This window comes from Aethina tumida, chromosome 7, assembly GCF_024364675.1.
Source record: "Aethina tumida isolate Nest 87 chromosome 7, icAetTumi1.1, whole genome shotgun sequence".
NCBI lineage: Eukaryota > Metazoa > Arthropoda > Insecta > Coleoptera > Nitidulidae > Aethina > Aethina tumida.
Window position 1 is genome coordinate 3,469,389 of NC_065441.1, and position 18,631 is coordinate 3,488,019.

General features: G+C 26.2%; 2 protein-coding genes across 2 annotated transcripts; one reads left to right on the plus strand and one right to left on the minus strand.

The window, feature by feature from the left end:
• The first annotated feature begins 5,787 nt into the window (after positions 1–5,787).
• On the plus strand, positions 5,788–6,720 carry LOC109601262 (helix-loop-helix protein delilah-like). The gene has a single exon (XM_020017483.2). The coding sequence runs from the start codon at positions 5,852–5,854 to the stop codon at positions 6,479–6,481; it is 630 nt and encodes a 209-aa protein (XP_019873042.2). The 5' UTR covers positions 5,788–5,851; the 3' UTR covers positions 6,482–6,720.
• Positions 6,721–15,820: 9,100 nt separating this feature from the next.
• LOC109601253 (exonuclease GOR-like) lies at positions 15,821–16,624 on the minus strand. Its single transcript, XM_049969883.1, has one exon. It carries the CDS (start codon positions 16,622–16,624, stop codon positions 15,821–15,823), a length of 804 nt encoding a protein of 267 aa, XP_049825840.1.
• Between the last annotated feature and the right edge of the window lie 2,007 nt (positions 16,625–18,631).

Consider the following 18,631-nt stretch of genomic DNA (forward strand, 5'->3'; position numbering starts at 1 on the left):
ACACTGACTAATGTCTTTTAATTTTTTTCTCTAAAATCTGTAATTTTTATGGTCTATTTAGTTTCTACACTTAATTTTCTCATAATAATTACATTTACATTATATTTACATTTTGAGTCAAGTAACAAACAACAGTTTCATAAATCGGCTATAATATAAGAAAATTTAAATAATTTCATTTACATATATTTATATTTCTATTAGTTTTTGTTTTTTGACAAGATTAATTTGATTTTATTTTAATTTTTTTATTAAATCATTAAAATATTTGTACTCATATAAAAATGGAGAAAAAATCTAATTAATATCAACAATCAAAATTCTTATAATAATTTTTAAAAATAAACTCAATCTTGGAAACAAATAACAAACATTAGTCTCATTAATTTGCTGTAACATAAGAAAATTTAAATAATTTCATTTACAAATATTTATATTTTTTGTTAGTTTTTAATTTTGACAAAATTAATTTGATTTTACTTATTTTAATATAATTTTTTTATTAAATTATTCATCAAAATATTTGTACTCCTATACAAATGGAGAAAAAATCTAATTAATATCAACAATCAAAATTCTTATAATAATTTTTAAAAATAATCTCAATCTTGGAAACAAATAACAAACATTAGTCTCATTAATTTGCTGTAACATAAGAAAATTTAAATAATTTCATTTACAAATATTTATATTTTTTGTTAGTTTTTAATTTTGACAAAATTAATTTGATTTTACTTATTTTAATATAATTTTTTTATTAAATTAGTTATCAAAATATTTGTACTCCTATAAAAATGGAGAAAAAATCTAATTAATATCAACAATCAAAATTCTTATAATAATTTTTAAAAATAAACTCAATCTTGGAAACAAATAACAAACATTAGTCTCATTAATTTGCTGTAACATAAGAAAATTTAAATAATTTCATTTACAAATATTTATATTTTTTGTTAGTTTATAATTTTGACAAAATTAATTTGATTTTACTTATTTTAATATATTTTTTTATTAAATTAGTCATCAAAATATTTGTACTCCTATAAAAATGGAGAAAAAATCTAATTAATATCAACAATTAAAATTCTTATAATAATTTTTAAAAATAAACTCAATCTTGGAAACAAATAATAAACAATAGTCTCATTAATTTGTTATAACGTAAGAAAATTTAAATAATTTAATTTACAAATATATATATTTTTTGTTAGTTTTTCATTTTTGACAAAATTAATTTGATTTTACTTATTTTACTATAATTTTTTTTTTATTAAATTTAGTCATCAAAATATTTGTACTCCCATAAAAATGGAGAAAAAATCTAATTAATATCAACAATCAAAATTCTTATAATAATTTTTAAAAATAATCTCAATCTTGGAAACAAATAACAAACATTAGTCTCATTAATTTGCTGTAACATAAGAAAATTTAAATAATTTCATTTACAAATATTTATATTTTTTGTTAGTTTTTAATTTTGACAAAATTAATTTGATTTTACTTATTTTAATATAATTTTTTTATTAAATTAGTCATCAAAATATTTGTACTCCTATACAAATGGAGAAAAAATCTAATTAATATCAACAATCAAAATTCTTATAATAATTTTTAAAAATAATCTCAATCTTGGAAACAAATAACAAACATTAGTCTCATAAATCTGATGTGACATAAGAAAAATTTAGTAATTTCATTTACAAATATTTATATTTTTTGTTAGTCTTTATTTTTTGACAAAACTAATTTGTTTTTACTTATTTTATTATAATTTTTTATTAAATTTTATAATCAGAATATATGATGTACTCCTGTAAAAATAAAAAGAAAAAATCAATTAATTAATTTCTATTTTTTGAACTGAAATATTTTAAATTTAATTATTTTTTTATTTAATTTGATCATCGAAAAATCTGTATTTGATATAAATATGGGAAAAAATATCTTTGATTTCTGCAACTAATTTTCTCATAATAATTTTAAAAATAGACTCAATTTAGACGCAAGTAACAAACAACAGTCCCATAAATCTGCCGTAACGCAAGATATAAAATAAAAAAAAAGAAACTCTAGCTCCGAGGACAAAGCAGAATAGTTCTTTCAAGCTCATATCACTCGGGCATAACTCATATACATAACAATTTACAACAATAATAAAGTTTTACGATCGGTTACTTTTAATAACAGCAAATAAATCATAAAAACTATTATAAACAATACAACAGTTTAGTCGCTAATGATATTAAACAAGAAATAAATTTATAAGACCGACATACATAAGGCATTCTGTATCGCAAATATCTGTTTTGAACTGGCGTCTTTAATGAGAGAACTGTTTATCTTGATGTATCCACATCGCGTAAATCTCTCCTTTACTACTATATTTTGCATTAACCTTGCTTTACTATACCACACTATCATTTCGTAGACTCATTACCGACACAAGGTGTGTGTTTAATTCAATTATATTTTATTACGGCCTTTCGAATGGGATTATTCGATTTTTTATCGGAAACCGCCAAAATCGTTCGTTCCCATGAAACCGTTCATTGACAACTATCAATTATTTCCAATAAATACGGTACCCACTAGAGACAGAAAAAACCTGCTTTCTATAAAACAGTGTTGCACCGCATTTATACGGGACGAAAACACGAGGATATCTATATAAATGGCAAAGGCCATTAATTGATTTTTAATAGCCGTCGAGTCCGCAATAAAAATCGCAACACTTTAAATTTATTGTTTAATTTTTCAAAAGATTAACCACGCAGTTTTCGAGTACCGATAAGAGAACAGTCCGTGGGGCACCGAAATTATTGCTTGTTATTATTGCTCAATACACGAAACCGCATAAATCTTTTACGGTTAATTAATTGCTTGGCAGCGATTTTAATTCAAAAGTTTCACTTGAGATGCTCAATTTTTTTAATGATTTTATTTTTCTTAAACATCAGTAGCTAAAACAAAACGTTTGGTGTTCATTAAAATTTTTGAAAACCTGACGATTTTAGATGTTTAATAAATCTTAAACAATCTGAGATCCAACAAAAGAAATTAAAGGTACAAAAGTACTTAAAAAATATATAGAATTAAAGTTTGTTTTTTGTATTTATCTTGAAATTATATAAAATGATAGCATTAGAAATTATTTTATGAATTAACTTATGAAGAAAAATTATTAAAAATATATAAATATTTTTTAAAAAAATATTTATATAATTTTCTTTGAGTTTTACTAATTTTTTGTTTTTTTTTTTTTGGTAACTAAATTATTTAAAAATTGTATTTACTGGTTTATTTATTTTTTTCTTCTACATTTATTTTAATTTTTATAACTTCAAATTTACAATATTCTATTATTCTAATGGATAGATTATTTTATTTTATTTTATTTAATAGATTTTTGTAGCTTCTAGTTCTTTTCTTTAATTAGTCACTTACTTGTTAAATGGAAACTATTTTTCTTATTAGAATTTATTTTTTCTACTATATTTATTTAATTTTTAAATTTATAATATTTTAGGACTCTTAAATTTTGCTTTTTTATAAAATTTCAAATTAAAATTCATTTATTATTTATTTTTAATTTTTTTTATTCTAATGTTTTAATTAAATTTTGCTTTCTTCATATTTCATGTTTTCCTTCTCTTTTAATGAAGAGATATTTTATTTATTGGATTATTTAATTTTTCTCTCACATTTATTTAATTTTTAGTCTAAATTTGTAATATTCTTAAGATATGTTTATTTTTCTTTAATTAGTTTCTAATGATATTATTATTATTATTATTATTATTATTATTATTATTATTTTCTTTCAATTTTTCTATATGTGTAGACAATATTCTTATGTTTTAAATTAAATTTTGCACTTTTCGTATATTTTTCAAAATTAAAATTATTTAATAATTTTTGTAATGTTTTCTTTCTTTTTGAAGAGGAAGAATTATTTTGAATGGTTATTTAGGTGTTCTTAACATATATTACACATTTAAATTTTAAAACTAAATTTATAAAATTTAATTATATTCCTATTTTATTTAAGATAATTTTAAAAATCTTTATTATATTCTTTAATTAGTTGTTTTTTTATTATTCAAAATTTAAAAAATTTTATATATAGCTAAAAATACATAATTTTATATTTTTGTATGGTTTTCCTTCTTTTTTAATGAAGAATATATTTTATTATTAGATTATTTATTTTTTACTCTTATTTTTATTTAATTTATGGTAATTTTATATTTTCTAATTATTTAATTAGTCATTAATTAATATTTTATATTCTTACTTTATTTAAGAGTATTTTATATTTTTTATTATATTCTTTAATTAGTTATTAATCTTGTTTTCTTATCATTATTAAAAATTTAATTTTTTTTTATATATAGCTAAAAATATATAATTATTTTTATATATTTTTAATGTTTTACTTCTTTTTTAATGAAGAATATATATTTTTTTAGTAGATTATTTATTTTTTGCTCCTATATTTATTTAATTTATGAGAATTTTCATATTTTAACACACTTTTTATATATAGATAATATATATTTTACATTAAATTTTGTTTTTTCATAAACTTTTAATTTTTTTCTACACACATTTATTTTTTAAAACTTTTAATATATAAGATTTTTATTTTTTTTCTGATTAGATTATTCCTATTTTATTTAAGAGAATTTTATATTTTCTTATTATATATTATTATTATTATTTTTTTCTCTTATATGTATTTAATTTATGAGGATTTTATATTTTATAATTATTTAGTTATTAATATTTTTTTTATATTTCATTTTTAATAAGTTTAAAAAAGAATTTAATTTATAACATTTTTATATTATTTTCTGATAAGATTATTCCAATTTTATATAAGAAAATTTTTTATATTCTTTAATTAGTTATTAATGTTGTTTTCTTTTCATTATTCAAAATTTTTATTATTAAATTATTTTTATATATTTAAATATTTTCTTTTTTTTTAATAATGAATATTTTTTATGTATTAGATTATTTATTTTTTTCTCATATATTTATTTAATTTATGAGAATTTTATATAAAATATTCAAATTATTTAATTTAATTTTTTTTGTTTTAAGTTGATTTTTGGTTTAATTTGATTTTCTATTTTATTTATATTTTCTTACATTCAGTTTTTGGTATTACATTTTGAACAATTCTAATTACTCGAAAAAAGTAGTAGCAGTAACGTAATTATTTGATACTGGTACTTCGGCAAGCCGTGAAAAGAAAGTGCCCGAATCGACGTATTCCCACCGTTCCAAATTAACAATGTGTCATTGAAGGATGCGTGCAATTGACTTGAATAAAACGGGTGTATGAGTAAAGAAACCCGATAACTATCATTAAATCGGCTACCGCAATTAAAGATCACAACGGCCGTAGATCGAGATGAAAGATAACAGCAAAGTCACGAAAATTAAATAAACATTTTTTTTTTTCCATCACAAACAAGAAAGGTAAAAAAAAGGCGAACCGTACGCGCCCAATGTGTGTGATAACGTTTCCGAGAAGTCCGCAAAGTGCTAATGATACGTCTAAAGCATTTCACAATAATCTGAGCTCTTAATCATTTACGCCAAGATCTTTATCGTCGTTTATTCCTCCTTCACAATGATCTTCCAATTCATCATTTCTCCGCAGTCTGACGCCTCTTATTGTGTGCTCGCGTGCTAGGAGGGGAAACACAAAAGTACCTAGCACCAAGGACCGACCGTTCAGTTATCGCATGCACCAGGTACGACCAGCACCGTCTTTCGACTTGAACGCGCGCTCACGAGTCAAACCCTCCGGGACTCACTCGGTTGTTCAGTGTCAGTGATGATGGACTCGCTACTGCATTTCGGCCTGTCGGAGCGCCTCCAGGACTACACCGACGCCAACAACAACACACCCTCCTCGAACAGCCCCGACAAATACTCCCTGCGACCGCGCTCCCTCAGACGGATAACCGAAACGAAACTGTCGGAGACGGGGGAGAAGCTGCCCAAAAACGAGAAGCAGAAACAGAAGGCGGCGCCGTTGAGCAAGTACAGGAGGAAAACGGCGAACGCCCGCGAACGCAACAGGATGCGCGAGATCAACCAGGCGTTCGAGGCGCTGCGCCGCGTCATCCCCCAGATGCAGACGCAACAGATACCGGGCGCGAACGAGAAACTGACCAAGATCACCACGTTGCGTCTGGCGATGAAGTACATATCGAGTCTGAGCGCCACCCTCAACGGATGCGAGATCGAACCGGATTACGGCGACCTGGACTGTTTCCTGCTGGAGTCCGACGGTGAGTCGTTGCCGCTCAGCGATCATTCCCTGCTGGCGTCGCCGGATTTCCCAGAGACGTCGCTCAGTCCGGTGGATTTCGGCGACCCTTCGCTGCCGGCGCTGCTGCACACCGATTTCACGGAGCACGTGCTGGAGCCGCCGGATTTTGGGGATTTTTTGCTGACCTGATTTCGTTCGACTGGGGAATCTTGGTTTCTTTTTGATTGTTTTTTAATGGCACACGAGCTGTCACTGTGGTTCATGTAAGTAGGTAGTAAGCAAAGTAAAAAATTGTTAACTACAAAAATTGTCGATGGGTTGAAGAAGTAAAACAACAGTAATTTATGTGTATTAAAATGTTTTTATTTTATACATAAAATTAAGCAAAAAATGATTGTTAAATTTTTATTTAGTGTTTTTAAAAACATTTTTTTTATATTATCAATAAAATTGAAGGTTTTATTAATAATCAAAATACAAAACTTAGCAATATTTAAAATATATTTGAAAAATGTTTTAGCACAAATATTTTTTAAATATAAAAATATAAAAATCAAACAAAATTGCAACGTGTTTAAATATTTATAAAAATATTTTTTCATATTTCTTAATAAACATGTTTTATAATGTTAAGAAATTTGTGATAATTATTATTTTATATGAAATATTAATTATAAAAAGAAAAAAATACTCTAAAAAAATATTTGTTTATAATAATCAAATTTTAACATGTTCAAATTACTTTGGAAAATATTTTCAATGTCATAAAATTATTTATTTATCTTTTAATAAACAGAGTGTTAAAAAATGTAATTTAAACCAACCATTTACAGAAAAAAAAAATACTCTACAAAATATATATTTTTAATAAATAAGCGAAAATTTGGGAAAATATTTAATTTAAGACGAAGTCAAAATTATTTAAAATAAATTTTAACAGGTTCTAATTACTTTTGAAAATACTTTCAATGTCACAATATTATTTAATTATTAAAAATATTCTCCATAATAATCATAATTAATATTTTATAAGAAATGGAAAAAAATATTCTACAAAAAGTATATTTTTAATAAATAAACGAAAATTTGAGAAAATATTTAATTTAACAAATCAAAATTATTTTAAAGAAATTTAAACAGATTTAATTACTTTTAAAATTATTTCTGTGTCATAAAATTATTTATTTATTAAAAATATCTTCCATATTCTTTAAAATCGTAATTATTAAAAAATTTGTAAAAATTAAATTTTATATGAAATATTAATTATAAAAAAGAAAAAATACTCTATAAAAAATATATTTTTAATTAATGAACGCAAATATGAAAAAATATTTAATGTAACAAGTCAAATTTATTTTAAACAAATTTTAGGTACTAATTACTTTTAAAAATTATTTCTGTGGCATAAAATTATTTATTTATTAAAAATATTTTCCATATTTTTTAATAAACACAAGCTAAAAATCATAATTATTAAAAAATATGTAATAATTAATATTTCAAATGAAATATTAATTAAAAAAAGAAAGAATAACTATACTAAAATATATTTTTAATAAATATACAAAAATTTGAGAAAATATTTTATTGAACAAGTAAAAATTATTTTAAACAAATTTAAACAGGTTCTGATTACTTTTAAAAATATTTACTACACTGTGTCAAAAATTTTTATTTGTTTAACCATTTTTTCATATTTTTTAATTAACACGAGTTAAAAATCGTAATTATTAAAAAATTTGTAATAATTAATATTTCATATGAAGTATTAATTATAAAAAAAAGTTACTCTAAAAAAATATATTTTTAATAAATATGTAAAAATTTAAGAAAACATCAATTCAAAAAAAATATTTTAAACAAATTTTAACAGGTTCTAATTATTTTTAAAAATACTTTTCTGTCATAAAATTATTTATTTATTAAAAATATTTTCCATATTTTTTAATGAACACAATGTTAAAAAACGAATTTATTAAGAAAATTCTAATAATTAATATTTTATATGAAATATTATTTATAAAAATTAAAAATTTTTTGTGTCATAAAATTATTTCTGTGACATAAAAGTTTATTTAGTAAGAATATTAATAAAAATATTTTCCATACATCGTAATTATTAAGAAATATGTAATATTTAATATTTTATATGAAATATTAATTATAAACAGAAAAAATACTCTATAAAAATATATTTTTAATAAATCTACAAAAATTTGAGTCAAAATTAGTTTTAATAAATAAAGGTTAATTACTTATTAAAATACCTTCTGTGTCACAAAATTATTTATTTGTTTAATATGTTTTCATTATTTCTCAATAAAGAAACAAAAATTAGAAAAAACACTTCAAATTTTAAGTTCCAATTACTTTTGTAAATATTTCCAATATATAAAATTATTCATTTATTTAAAAAATAATTCAATTAATTTGTTTAATTAGAATCAAATATTTAAATAAATTAAGGTTGAAAAATTGGTTTTTACAATATTTCTTATTTATAATATTTGTCAACAATAAAAATAGAATTGAACTTTTTTTAGTATAAAATAAAATGAAAATAAATATTTAATAGGGGCGTTGTAATTTATGTAAATTTCACGTATATTAATCTAAACAGACTTTATATGCCATTTGAAAAAATGTTCAATTAAGTAACTAGTCGTGCAATTGATTGATTGATATAAACCTTCAATTACAACACAGATTTATACCATTAATCTTGCCACTTAACCATTAAATAAATACACTTTTTAAAATCTGTTTGCATAACTGAAAACGGCATGAAATTGCAGAAAAACGAGCCGATTAGATAAAATACTGTTATTGTAATTCGGGTGAGTTTTAGTGACGTTAATTCGTTTACTGTCCGACATAAAATCTTTGACTTACCACCAGAATCATCGCACTGATATAATCTGGATATAAATGAGTCATCTCTGATGTAAAACTGCACGTTACAATCTCCGAACGGCTGTAATTTATTAATCTGCACGGTTATTGAAATTGCACGGGCAGATGTAAGGAGTAACCCCGGCGAGAAAACAGTATTTCGAAGGTTTTAAATTAAAATGTGAAATGCTAAAAAATCTGGAACAATTATTGTATTAACAACGGCGGACTTTTATTAGTCGCGCCGACAACTGACCCAAGGCGATTTTTGTAGTTTATTATTCATGTATGCGAGAAGTAGCAGACTGTAATAACTATAAGAAGTCATATTTGTTTTGTTATTAGATGTGTTACATAAATCTATTCTTAGAATTGTGTCAGTTCACACCTTCACAATGATCCATAGATAAAAGCTAATTTATAAATACTGTGATAGTTTGTGTGCTTTTAAAATTAAAATAGTCGGCCTGTGCGTCGAATGGTGATTAAAATTTCTCCTGTGGAATTATTGTTTTACTTGTATTGTATTATTTTTGTAAATAAAAAATGAACTGAATTATTATATACGTCTTGCCTCATAGCGTTAAGTTTTTTTTATGTATATTATTATTGTTACCTATAGTTATATGATATTTTATAAACGACCTACGTTTTATTGTTATAATAAATACCGTGAAAACATGCGAATGTGTTTTATTCCTAATTAACTAGCTGAAAATTGTAAACAGGAACAAAAACAATTCCACCGTCCAATTTTGGGCGAAGAAAAACTGTCTAGTTACTATTTTTGGTGCGGACGGCAAAATATTAATTGCTCATTTATTGTTTAAGTTAAAATGGACATGACGTGGTGTCATAAATATTGAACGTTACCCACCAGTAGAAAACACTTTTAGAACTGGATGCACGCCCACCCTTTACACGTCAATTATTTATAAAACATTTTTTTTTAAACAATAAGGTTAAAAGTAAACGGCAACCTTCGAAAATCCGTGGCAACGTTGTACCTCACCAAATATATACTATCTGTAAAAAACTGGGATAAGGAATGGAATCAGATTAATACATTAAACTTCCTAGAATCATTCCACGTGAATTTACTGCTTTGGTCACCGAGATCTTCAGACCTTTCCCCAATCAAACATGTATGGGATATGATGGGACGACGCTTAAGGAATTTACAGCATCCTTCAAAGACTTTTAATGGACTAAGACATCAGATTCAATTCTTGTGGGATGAGATACCACAAGAAAATGTCGATAATCTCGTTAGATAAATGCCTTTTAATCAAAGAGGGGGTCCAACACTTTATTACCTTCTGACAATTTATTCTTTAAAATTTTTGTTTATTAAATTATTATTCTGTAATAGGTTGCGTTTTTCTTTACACGTAGTATAATTTTATTTCAGGTTGAATTCGTGTAGGTATTGGATTTCTGTTGTGCTCTGCCTTATCTGGGCCCAGTCGAAATTCCTGCCACAAAATAAGTTAATAACAAACACAAACGAACATCTTCATAGTTGAGAAATAATGCGATTTCGTAACGGCCGATAAATAAATTTGATGAGGAAACGTTCGATTAGCGAATTGGAAATGATAAAGCCATTGGTTGCATTAAGGCCGGACCGCGAAGCAATTAACATTAAAAAGAATGCTGGCAAAGTAGCCACAGTGAATTAACTTATCTATAATCAGATTGCATAAACAGCGTAATTGATGGTGGCGTATCGGCTGAAATTATATTAATTTTTTACTGGTCCGTAAATAAGTCCGGAGAGTGGAGAAATGCGAGTGTTTACTTTAGTTTAGGCCGGCCGTACACATGTTCCTGCTGAATAATTAAGATGGGGACAAGATTATCGCGGGTACACGGCTACTTTAGCCATTAATTCATGACACATTTTTAGGGGGCAATTAATATAATAATTTCGGGGTCCAGTCAAACGGGTTTTAATGAAGCCCGGGCGGCGACGATGCCAAATCAAATTCCTTTTCCCAGTCTACTTAATAACCAGATATCATCGTTTGCAATACGCTAATTTATTAACATTTCATTTCCATTTTTAATTTTCTCTTTCAATCACTTTCAACAATCTCTAAATTCCCCTGAAAAAATGTATAACCAACCTAAACCATAAATTGTAAAAGTTATTTTTTGTGTTGCTTATAAATTATTATAACATATACATATATATTATATGTACATATATAGTATAAACTGGCCACTTAACACTTTTAAATGGTCACAAAGATTTGTAAATATTAAATTCTTTAGAAATTAATTAATAAAATACTTAAATTTCTCTAAAACATTCTAAATTATTATCTGTACAGTATAAATTTCTTTAAAATTAATTAAACAAGTGCTTAATTACTAACAAAATATTCTAAATTATTGGAGGAAGTGTTTAAACTATTTGAAATGATTTTGAGTAATCTTTAAAGGTATTAAATAATTTACATACTTATTGCAAATGTGCCTACATAGTATAAATTTCTTAAAAATTGATTAAACTAGTGCTTAATTACTAACGAAACATTCTAAATTCTTTCAGAGATGTTTATTCTGTTTGAAATAATTTTGAGTGACCTTTAAAGCCATTAAATAATTTAAATACTTGTTGCAGATGTGCTTACAATATATATTTTTCTTAAAAATTGATTAAACAAGTTCTTAATTACTAATGAAACATTCTAAATTGTTGCAGGAGTTGTTTAAACTGTTTGAAATAATTTTGAATGATATTTAAAGGTATTAAATAATTTAAATACTTGTTGCAAATGTGCCTACATAGTAAATATTTCTTAAAATTGATTAAACAAGTGCTTAATTACTAACCAAACATTCTAAATTGTTGCAGGAGTTGTTTAAACTGTTTGAAATAATTTTGAATTATATTTAAAGGTATTAAATAATTTAAATACTTGTTGCAAATGTGCCTACATAGTAAATATTTCTTAAAAATTGATTAAACAAGTGCTTAATTACTAACCAAACATTCTAAATTGTTGCAGGAGTTGTTTAAACTGTTTGTAATAATTTTGAATTATATTTAAAGGTATGAAATAATTTAAATACTTGTTGCAAATGTGCCCACAGAGCATAAATTTCTTTAATATTGATTAAACAAGGGCTTAATTATTAACGAAACATTCTAAATTGTTGTAGGAGTTGTTTAAACTATTTGAAATAATTTTGAATGATATTTAAAGGTATTAAATAATTTAAATACTTGTTGCAAATGTGCCCACAGAGCATAAATTTCTTTAATATTGATTAAACAAGTGCTTAATTATTAACGAAATATTCTAAATTATTGTAGGAGTTGTTTAAACTGTTTGAAATAATTTTGAATTATATTTAAAGGTATTAAATAATTTAAATACTTGTTGCAAATGTGCCTACATAGTAAATATTTCTTAAAAATTGATTAAACAAGTGCTTAATTATTAACGAAACATTCTAAATTGTTGCAGGAGTTGTTTAAACTATTTGAAATAATTTTGAATGATATTTAAAGGTATGAAATAATTTAAATACTTGTTGCAAATGTGCCCACAGAGCATAAATTTCTTTAATATTGATTAAACAAGTGCTTAATTATTAACGAAATATTCTAAATTATTGAAGGAGTTGTTTAAACTGTTTGAAATAATTTTGAGTGATATTTAAAGGTATTAAATAATTTAAATACTTATTGAAATGTGCCTACATAGTATATATTTCTTAAAAATTGATTAGACAAGTGCTTAATTATTAACGAAATATTCTAAATTATTGCAGGAGTTGTTTAAACTGTTTGAAATAATTTTGAGTGATATTTAAAGATATTAAATAATTGTTACAAATGTGTCTACATAATATATATTTCTTAAAAATTGATTAAACAAGTGCTTAATTATTAACGAAACATTCTAAATTGTTGCAGGAGTTGTTTAAACTATTTGAAATAATTTTGAGTGATATTTAAAGTTATTAAATATTTAAAATACTTGTTACAAATGTGCCCACAGAGCATAAATTTCTTTAAAATTGATTAAACAAGTGCTTAATTATTAACGAAATATTCTAAATTATTGCAGGAGTTGTTTAAACTGTACTTACGTAGTTTAGATATGTTATAAATTAATTAAACAAGAGCATAAATTTCTTTAAAATTGATTAAACAAGTGCTTAATTATTAACGAAATATTCTAAATTATTGCAGGAGTTGTTTAAACTGTACTTACGTAGTTTAGATATGTTATAAATTGATTAAACAAGTGTTTACTAATTTATTTACATTCAAAAATGTGGGAAATGTTTAATTAGTGATTCCTATTATTTCTGAAAATTTTGTAGTAATTTACTAAATTATTTTAAAAGTTTTAGTGGTTTTGAAACATTCGAAATTGCTTAAGTAAATAGTTTTACGTCGTTCTAATTAGTTATAAGCAGTTTTCAATACCACTTAGACATTTGTAACTTTCTTTAATTTACTTTAAAAAGTGTTTAATCAATTACTAAACAATGTGTGTTATTTTAAGGATTTAAAATAATCCTTTTAATTAGTTAAAAATAGTATTTATGTGTTTATATTGCCTGAAAAAAGACAATTTCAAAACAAACTTTCGAACATAATAGACTATTAGTCAAGTCCTGGTCAAAACAAAATATAAATTCATCAAAACCATACGTTCACATTATAATAAAGGCCGATGTGGGAATCCATTAGTCATAAAACTGTGTAAACGACACAAGGAAATTTATTTAAATTAATAAAATCTCACCTACATGGTTTATTGTTCCATCACAACAAAGGACCACTCGGTTTCTACGCGGGGAGTCCTAATTCATCTTTTATTACTATCTTCCCATTCAGTAATCTCTGATTCAGACGTTAGTGTGACATTAAACAATAACCGGGCATGTGCGCCACCTAAACGTCCATCTTTTATGTCGCGGCTCTTTAACAACACATTAATATTTATTCGTTACGTTTTCCACGGTCCCTGCCAAAAGTGGAGTAGTGAATTGTGCCATTTTTACGTACAAATTAATCGGTAAATTATGCACAAAGATCGCCCCACAACCATTAAAAACATAATCGGCCGTGAAATTGGTAAAACGCTTTCCGTCTTAAAAATTTCTTAACACATTCGGATTATTTATGCCTAATTAGCTGTATATATACTTGCACCGAATTAATTATATGGACAGTCGGCATAAAAAGCGGCCCAATAAAACCCCAACGTCAACGATTTCATATAAACGATGTAAAGAGCAGATCAAAATGGTGCTTTTATCTCTGCAATTAAAATTTTATCTAAAACTGTTCAATCTCCGATGGCAGATTCGTATAAGAAAGTTCGGACTATCTTATCTGTTATTTGGGGAGTAGATTATTTAATACGTTCGATTCGACGACAATTTAATGAAACAGATAACATTTTCAGAATAGGTGTAACACTTCAGTGATAAGAGATTATGTGGACTGAATAAATGAATAGCTGAATATCAATTGGTCTCAGCTCAGCTTTCAGTCACCTTCAAAATTTTGAACCCTTTCAAAAAAACTGTACTCATAATGTACAGATAAAACCAAACATATTGAATAAATTAAATAAAAAGGGTTTGTCCAATTGGAAAGCACCAATATAATCCTGCAATCAGATCCTGTGATCTTATTACGGTTGGAACTGTTGAATAATATTCATATATTCATACTTGGATTTTCACATTGAATCGCATACGGGTGGCCTGGTCCATGCTCTCCATGTCATACGTGTGATATATGCGATCAGCTTGTTAAAGTGAATTGTTGCCCGGCCATTGTGTCAAAAGACATGAAAATAGGAAAAAATCCAACCTGCATGTTGTAGGGCACATTATTTATATCGCATCATAAATTTTCATTTTTGTAAATTGTCCAGGATGTGAAATTTTGATTTATACTGATCATTTACAAATTTATTTATTTATTTTTTTGGTGGTCGGGCAATCACGGTTGCATACCAGGTCACCGTCACTTGACGCAAAACCGACAAATCATCAAATCCAGACTAAGCGATAGGAAGATGGACCCTTAAACATCAGAAGTGTCACTTGTCGAGCCACACCTTCGGATCCGCGCCCCGATTTATTATGTGCATGGCATTATGGCCGGTAGATCGTTTCGCAGGGTTTTATTTAAATTCAAACGCGGCGGTTTGATTTATTTGACTGGCTGGACGATTGAGGTGTTTGTCACGACGTACATCAATTTTAGCTCGGCAATGCGATATTGAGGCTGTATTATTAGATTCAGATTTGTTGGGCATTGGAAATAATAATAAAATTTTACATTTGAGGAAAGTTCGAGACAGATGACGCATTATATATGATGTTTAGCTGCTTCTTAGATCCTCTTTTCTGCTTTTGTTCTTGAATGACGTTGAGTACACATTTAGTACAAAAAATGTGTTATAAACATGGTTAAAATTCTTCATAAATTAAAATATTGCTTAATTTTAAATATTGTGAATCTTTATTTAATAGTAATTTAAATACTTCTCCTTTTGTTTAGTACTCATTTGCAGTTACTGGAAGGCCTCTAAATATTGAGAAAATGTTAAAAATCAATTTAATATATTTTATTAATCACCTAAACAATTAAATAATACAAAATAATTCCAAGAAGAAACCATACAGAACTAAATCTATACATAATTTGGCATCTAATACATTGTCCTTTCGTAAATTCACAGCCTTGGGTCCGAGGTACGTCTCAGCTAGCTCATTTAGATCTGATGATCCAGACTGATCGAAGCATTCATTGAGATCAATCACGTGCATGTGGATCAACTTTAGTAGATTTAAGCAGGACCCTAACCCATGTCCAATTAATATGGAATGTTTGTTGATTATTTTCAACAAATCTTCCTGAACCTCTATCAATTCCTTGCCTCCGAAAACGTCCTTCACCAATAAGCCCGAGGTACTGGTGTTGCAATCCACTACTCTGTACTCCGGAAAGATGTAGCTGTCATATAATACTTGTCCTCGGAAGTTGACGAGAGATATTCTACCAGCTTGCAATCCATTTGTGGTTTGCACCAGCTTACATTGGATGCCCAAAACACTTGGTGGGAGGCAGTTAGTAGCTCGAGTGTATTTAAAACTAGCACGCTCACTTTTTGCGACATGTCCAATCATACATGTGCACCCTCTGCTGTGTAGGGGTGCACCGCAGCAATTGTAGTATGTGTTGGAGAGGTTTTCTTCCGGCAAGCCCCAATGGTACATGCATAGACTATTCGCATTGGTGAAATTTGTTTGGCAACGGTTACAGACCTTAGTTTTAGGTGTGTCTGATTTGTCAATGGAATCTGTGGGATATCCCAGTCTCTTCATGGCATCCATGGAGAGTTTGTTTTCTTCTAGGAAACGGGCAAACTTTTCAGTAGCAGAATTCATATTGTTGTAGTGATGTTTTAATTAGTAATATGGTATGATTTAAAATGACAATGCATTCATATGCATATATAGCCAATGGAATGTACCTGTTAATAAAGAATTTAGAAAATTTTCAGCAGGTATGAAAAAAGTTAATTTAATTATTAAATTATAATCCCAGTTTTTAAATGTGTATTCAAAGAAAATAATAAAATCCAATTATGATTAAACTATAACAGAAAAAATTAACGACTTTATTAAATTTTTAAACAAGAATTTAACAAATAAATGTAATGCAATTATTTTTAACTATAATAAAAAGTATCGACTTCAATTAACTAATTTTTCAAATTTTATAGAACTTTAAATACTTTTCAAATTTTTAAGAACCTATATTTTGTGAGACTTTGTAAATCAAATAAAAATAATACGAAATAATATACGAAATAAAAATACTTAAACACATTTTATATTTTCTGAGAAATGAGTAAAAGTAATTCTTAAAAATTATGCAAAAATTTTTAGTAGTATAAATACGTTTGAAATTGTTTTAATACTTGTTAAAATTATATTTTTATTTATTGAAATACTAATAATTACTAAAGAATATTAAAAATTAGTCATTTTAAAATGTTTTATTTTTAATTTAAATAGAAATAAAAAGTAAAATGTATAAATACATTTTATTTAAATGGATTTTGTACCAGTTTAAATACTTTTCAAATTGCTTTAAAAAATCCTTCAATGGTTTAACTTCCCTTTTAGTTTATTAAAAGTATTAATAATACTACTAAAATATTATAAATTAAAATGGAATTTTCAATTTAAATCAAAATTAAAAATACATTTAATATCAGTTTATATTTTGTGAGAAAAGCTTAAAAGTAATTCTTACTAATTACACATTACAAATTGTTTTAAGAAGGACTTGTAATGTTAAAATTATCTTTTATTTAATTAATATAATATTAATATTTAAACCTGTAGTATAAATTATGTAACCAAAAAATATATCTAATTTGTGATGGAAATGGTAATGGAGTTATTGAAGCCGCAACTTGTGGTTTTTCCAATTTGTAAGTCCTCAAAATGGAGTGATTATCATATCTTAAACAGAGATAAATAGTATAAAATTACCCATTTGACTATTTAGTATCTGTAATAGACAAACAATTTAGAAAAATTAATTTCCATAAGGTAAAAGTACAGTCATCAGCTTAACAGAACCCAATACGTCTCCATGGCAGCGTCTCCGGTTTCGTACCAGGCATAAATCTTGTAATGATAACCCGGTCGTCGGTTTTGATCCTGAAACGGCATTAACATAATGCTCTATTCGCATTACGAATCTTGTAGGTGGTCCGTACCGTCGTACTATCATGTTGTGGGGTCCGACGTGCCATCTTCCAAATGGCGGAAACCTTACCTATTATTATCGCGTCGAAACACCTTGTTTGTTTTATATTTAAAAAACCCATTGCCAACTTATCTCGTTTCGACCTAATTCCGTTGCCTCCAACAAAAGTCGGCGGGTCGATAAAACGTTCATTGTGGCCAACAGAAAAGGAGAAAAACGCCAGTTTGATTAAAAGAAAGCAGCAGACGGCGAGGTTGAATAAATGGCAGCGAGAGTGTATCATGAATTAATATTTGTTTAATTTGGGCGTAGGAGTCCCAGTGGAGGTCCCGGAATGACAGGCCCAACAATAGACCGACTATTTTATGGCCCAGCCCTCACAATGCAGAAGCCACCAACAATAACAATAATAACAGTGATAATAAAACTCGTTATCTTCGTCGAGCCACATCAGAACGTTTCATGAAACAATATATTGTGTTTAATTTTGCTGAGTAAAGTTCCTACAAGGCGAAATTGATAAAACGAAGTTATGCATGTGATAAAATTCTATAATTATACAAATTAAACATTTGTTAACACGCCGGACAACATTTTCGGGCCGTTTATCTTGAATCTTCAATTATATTAACATATATTACTGGCATTAGAATTCTATTTGGTTTAAATAC

Bases quoted from the DNA above. Each gene is read 5' to 3' on its own strand.
- LOC109601262 (XM_020017483.2), top strand. From the start codon at position 5,852: ATGATGGACTCGCTACTGCATTTCGGCCTGTCGGAGCGCCTCCAGGAC.
- LOC109601253 (XM_049969883.1), bottom strand. From the start codon at position 16,624: ATGAATTCTGCTACTGAAAAGTTTGCCCGTTTCCTAGAAGAAAACAAA.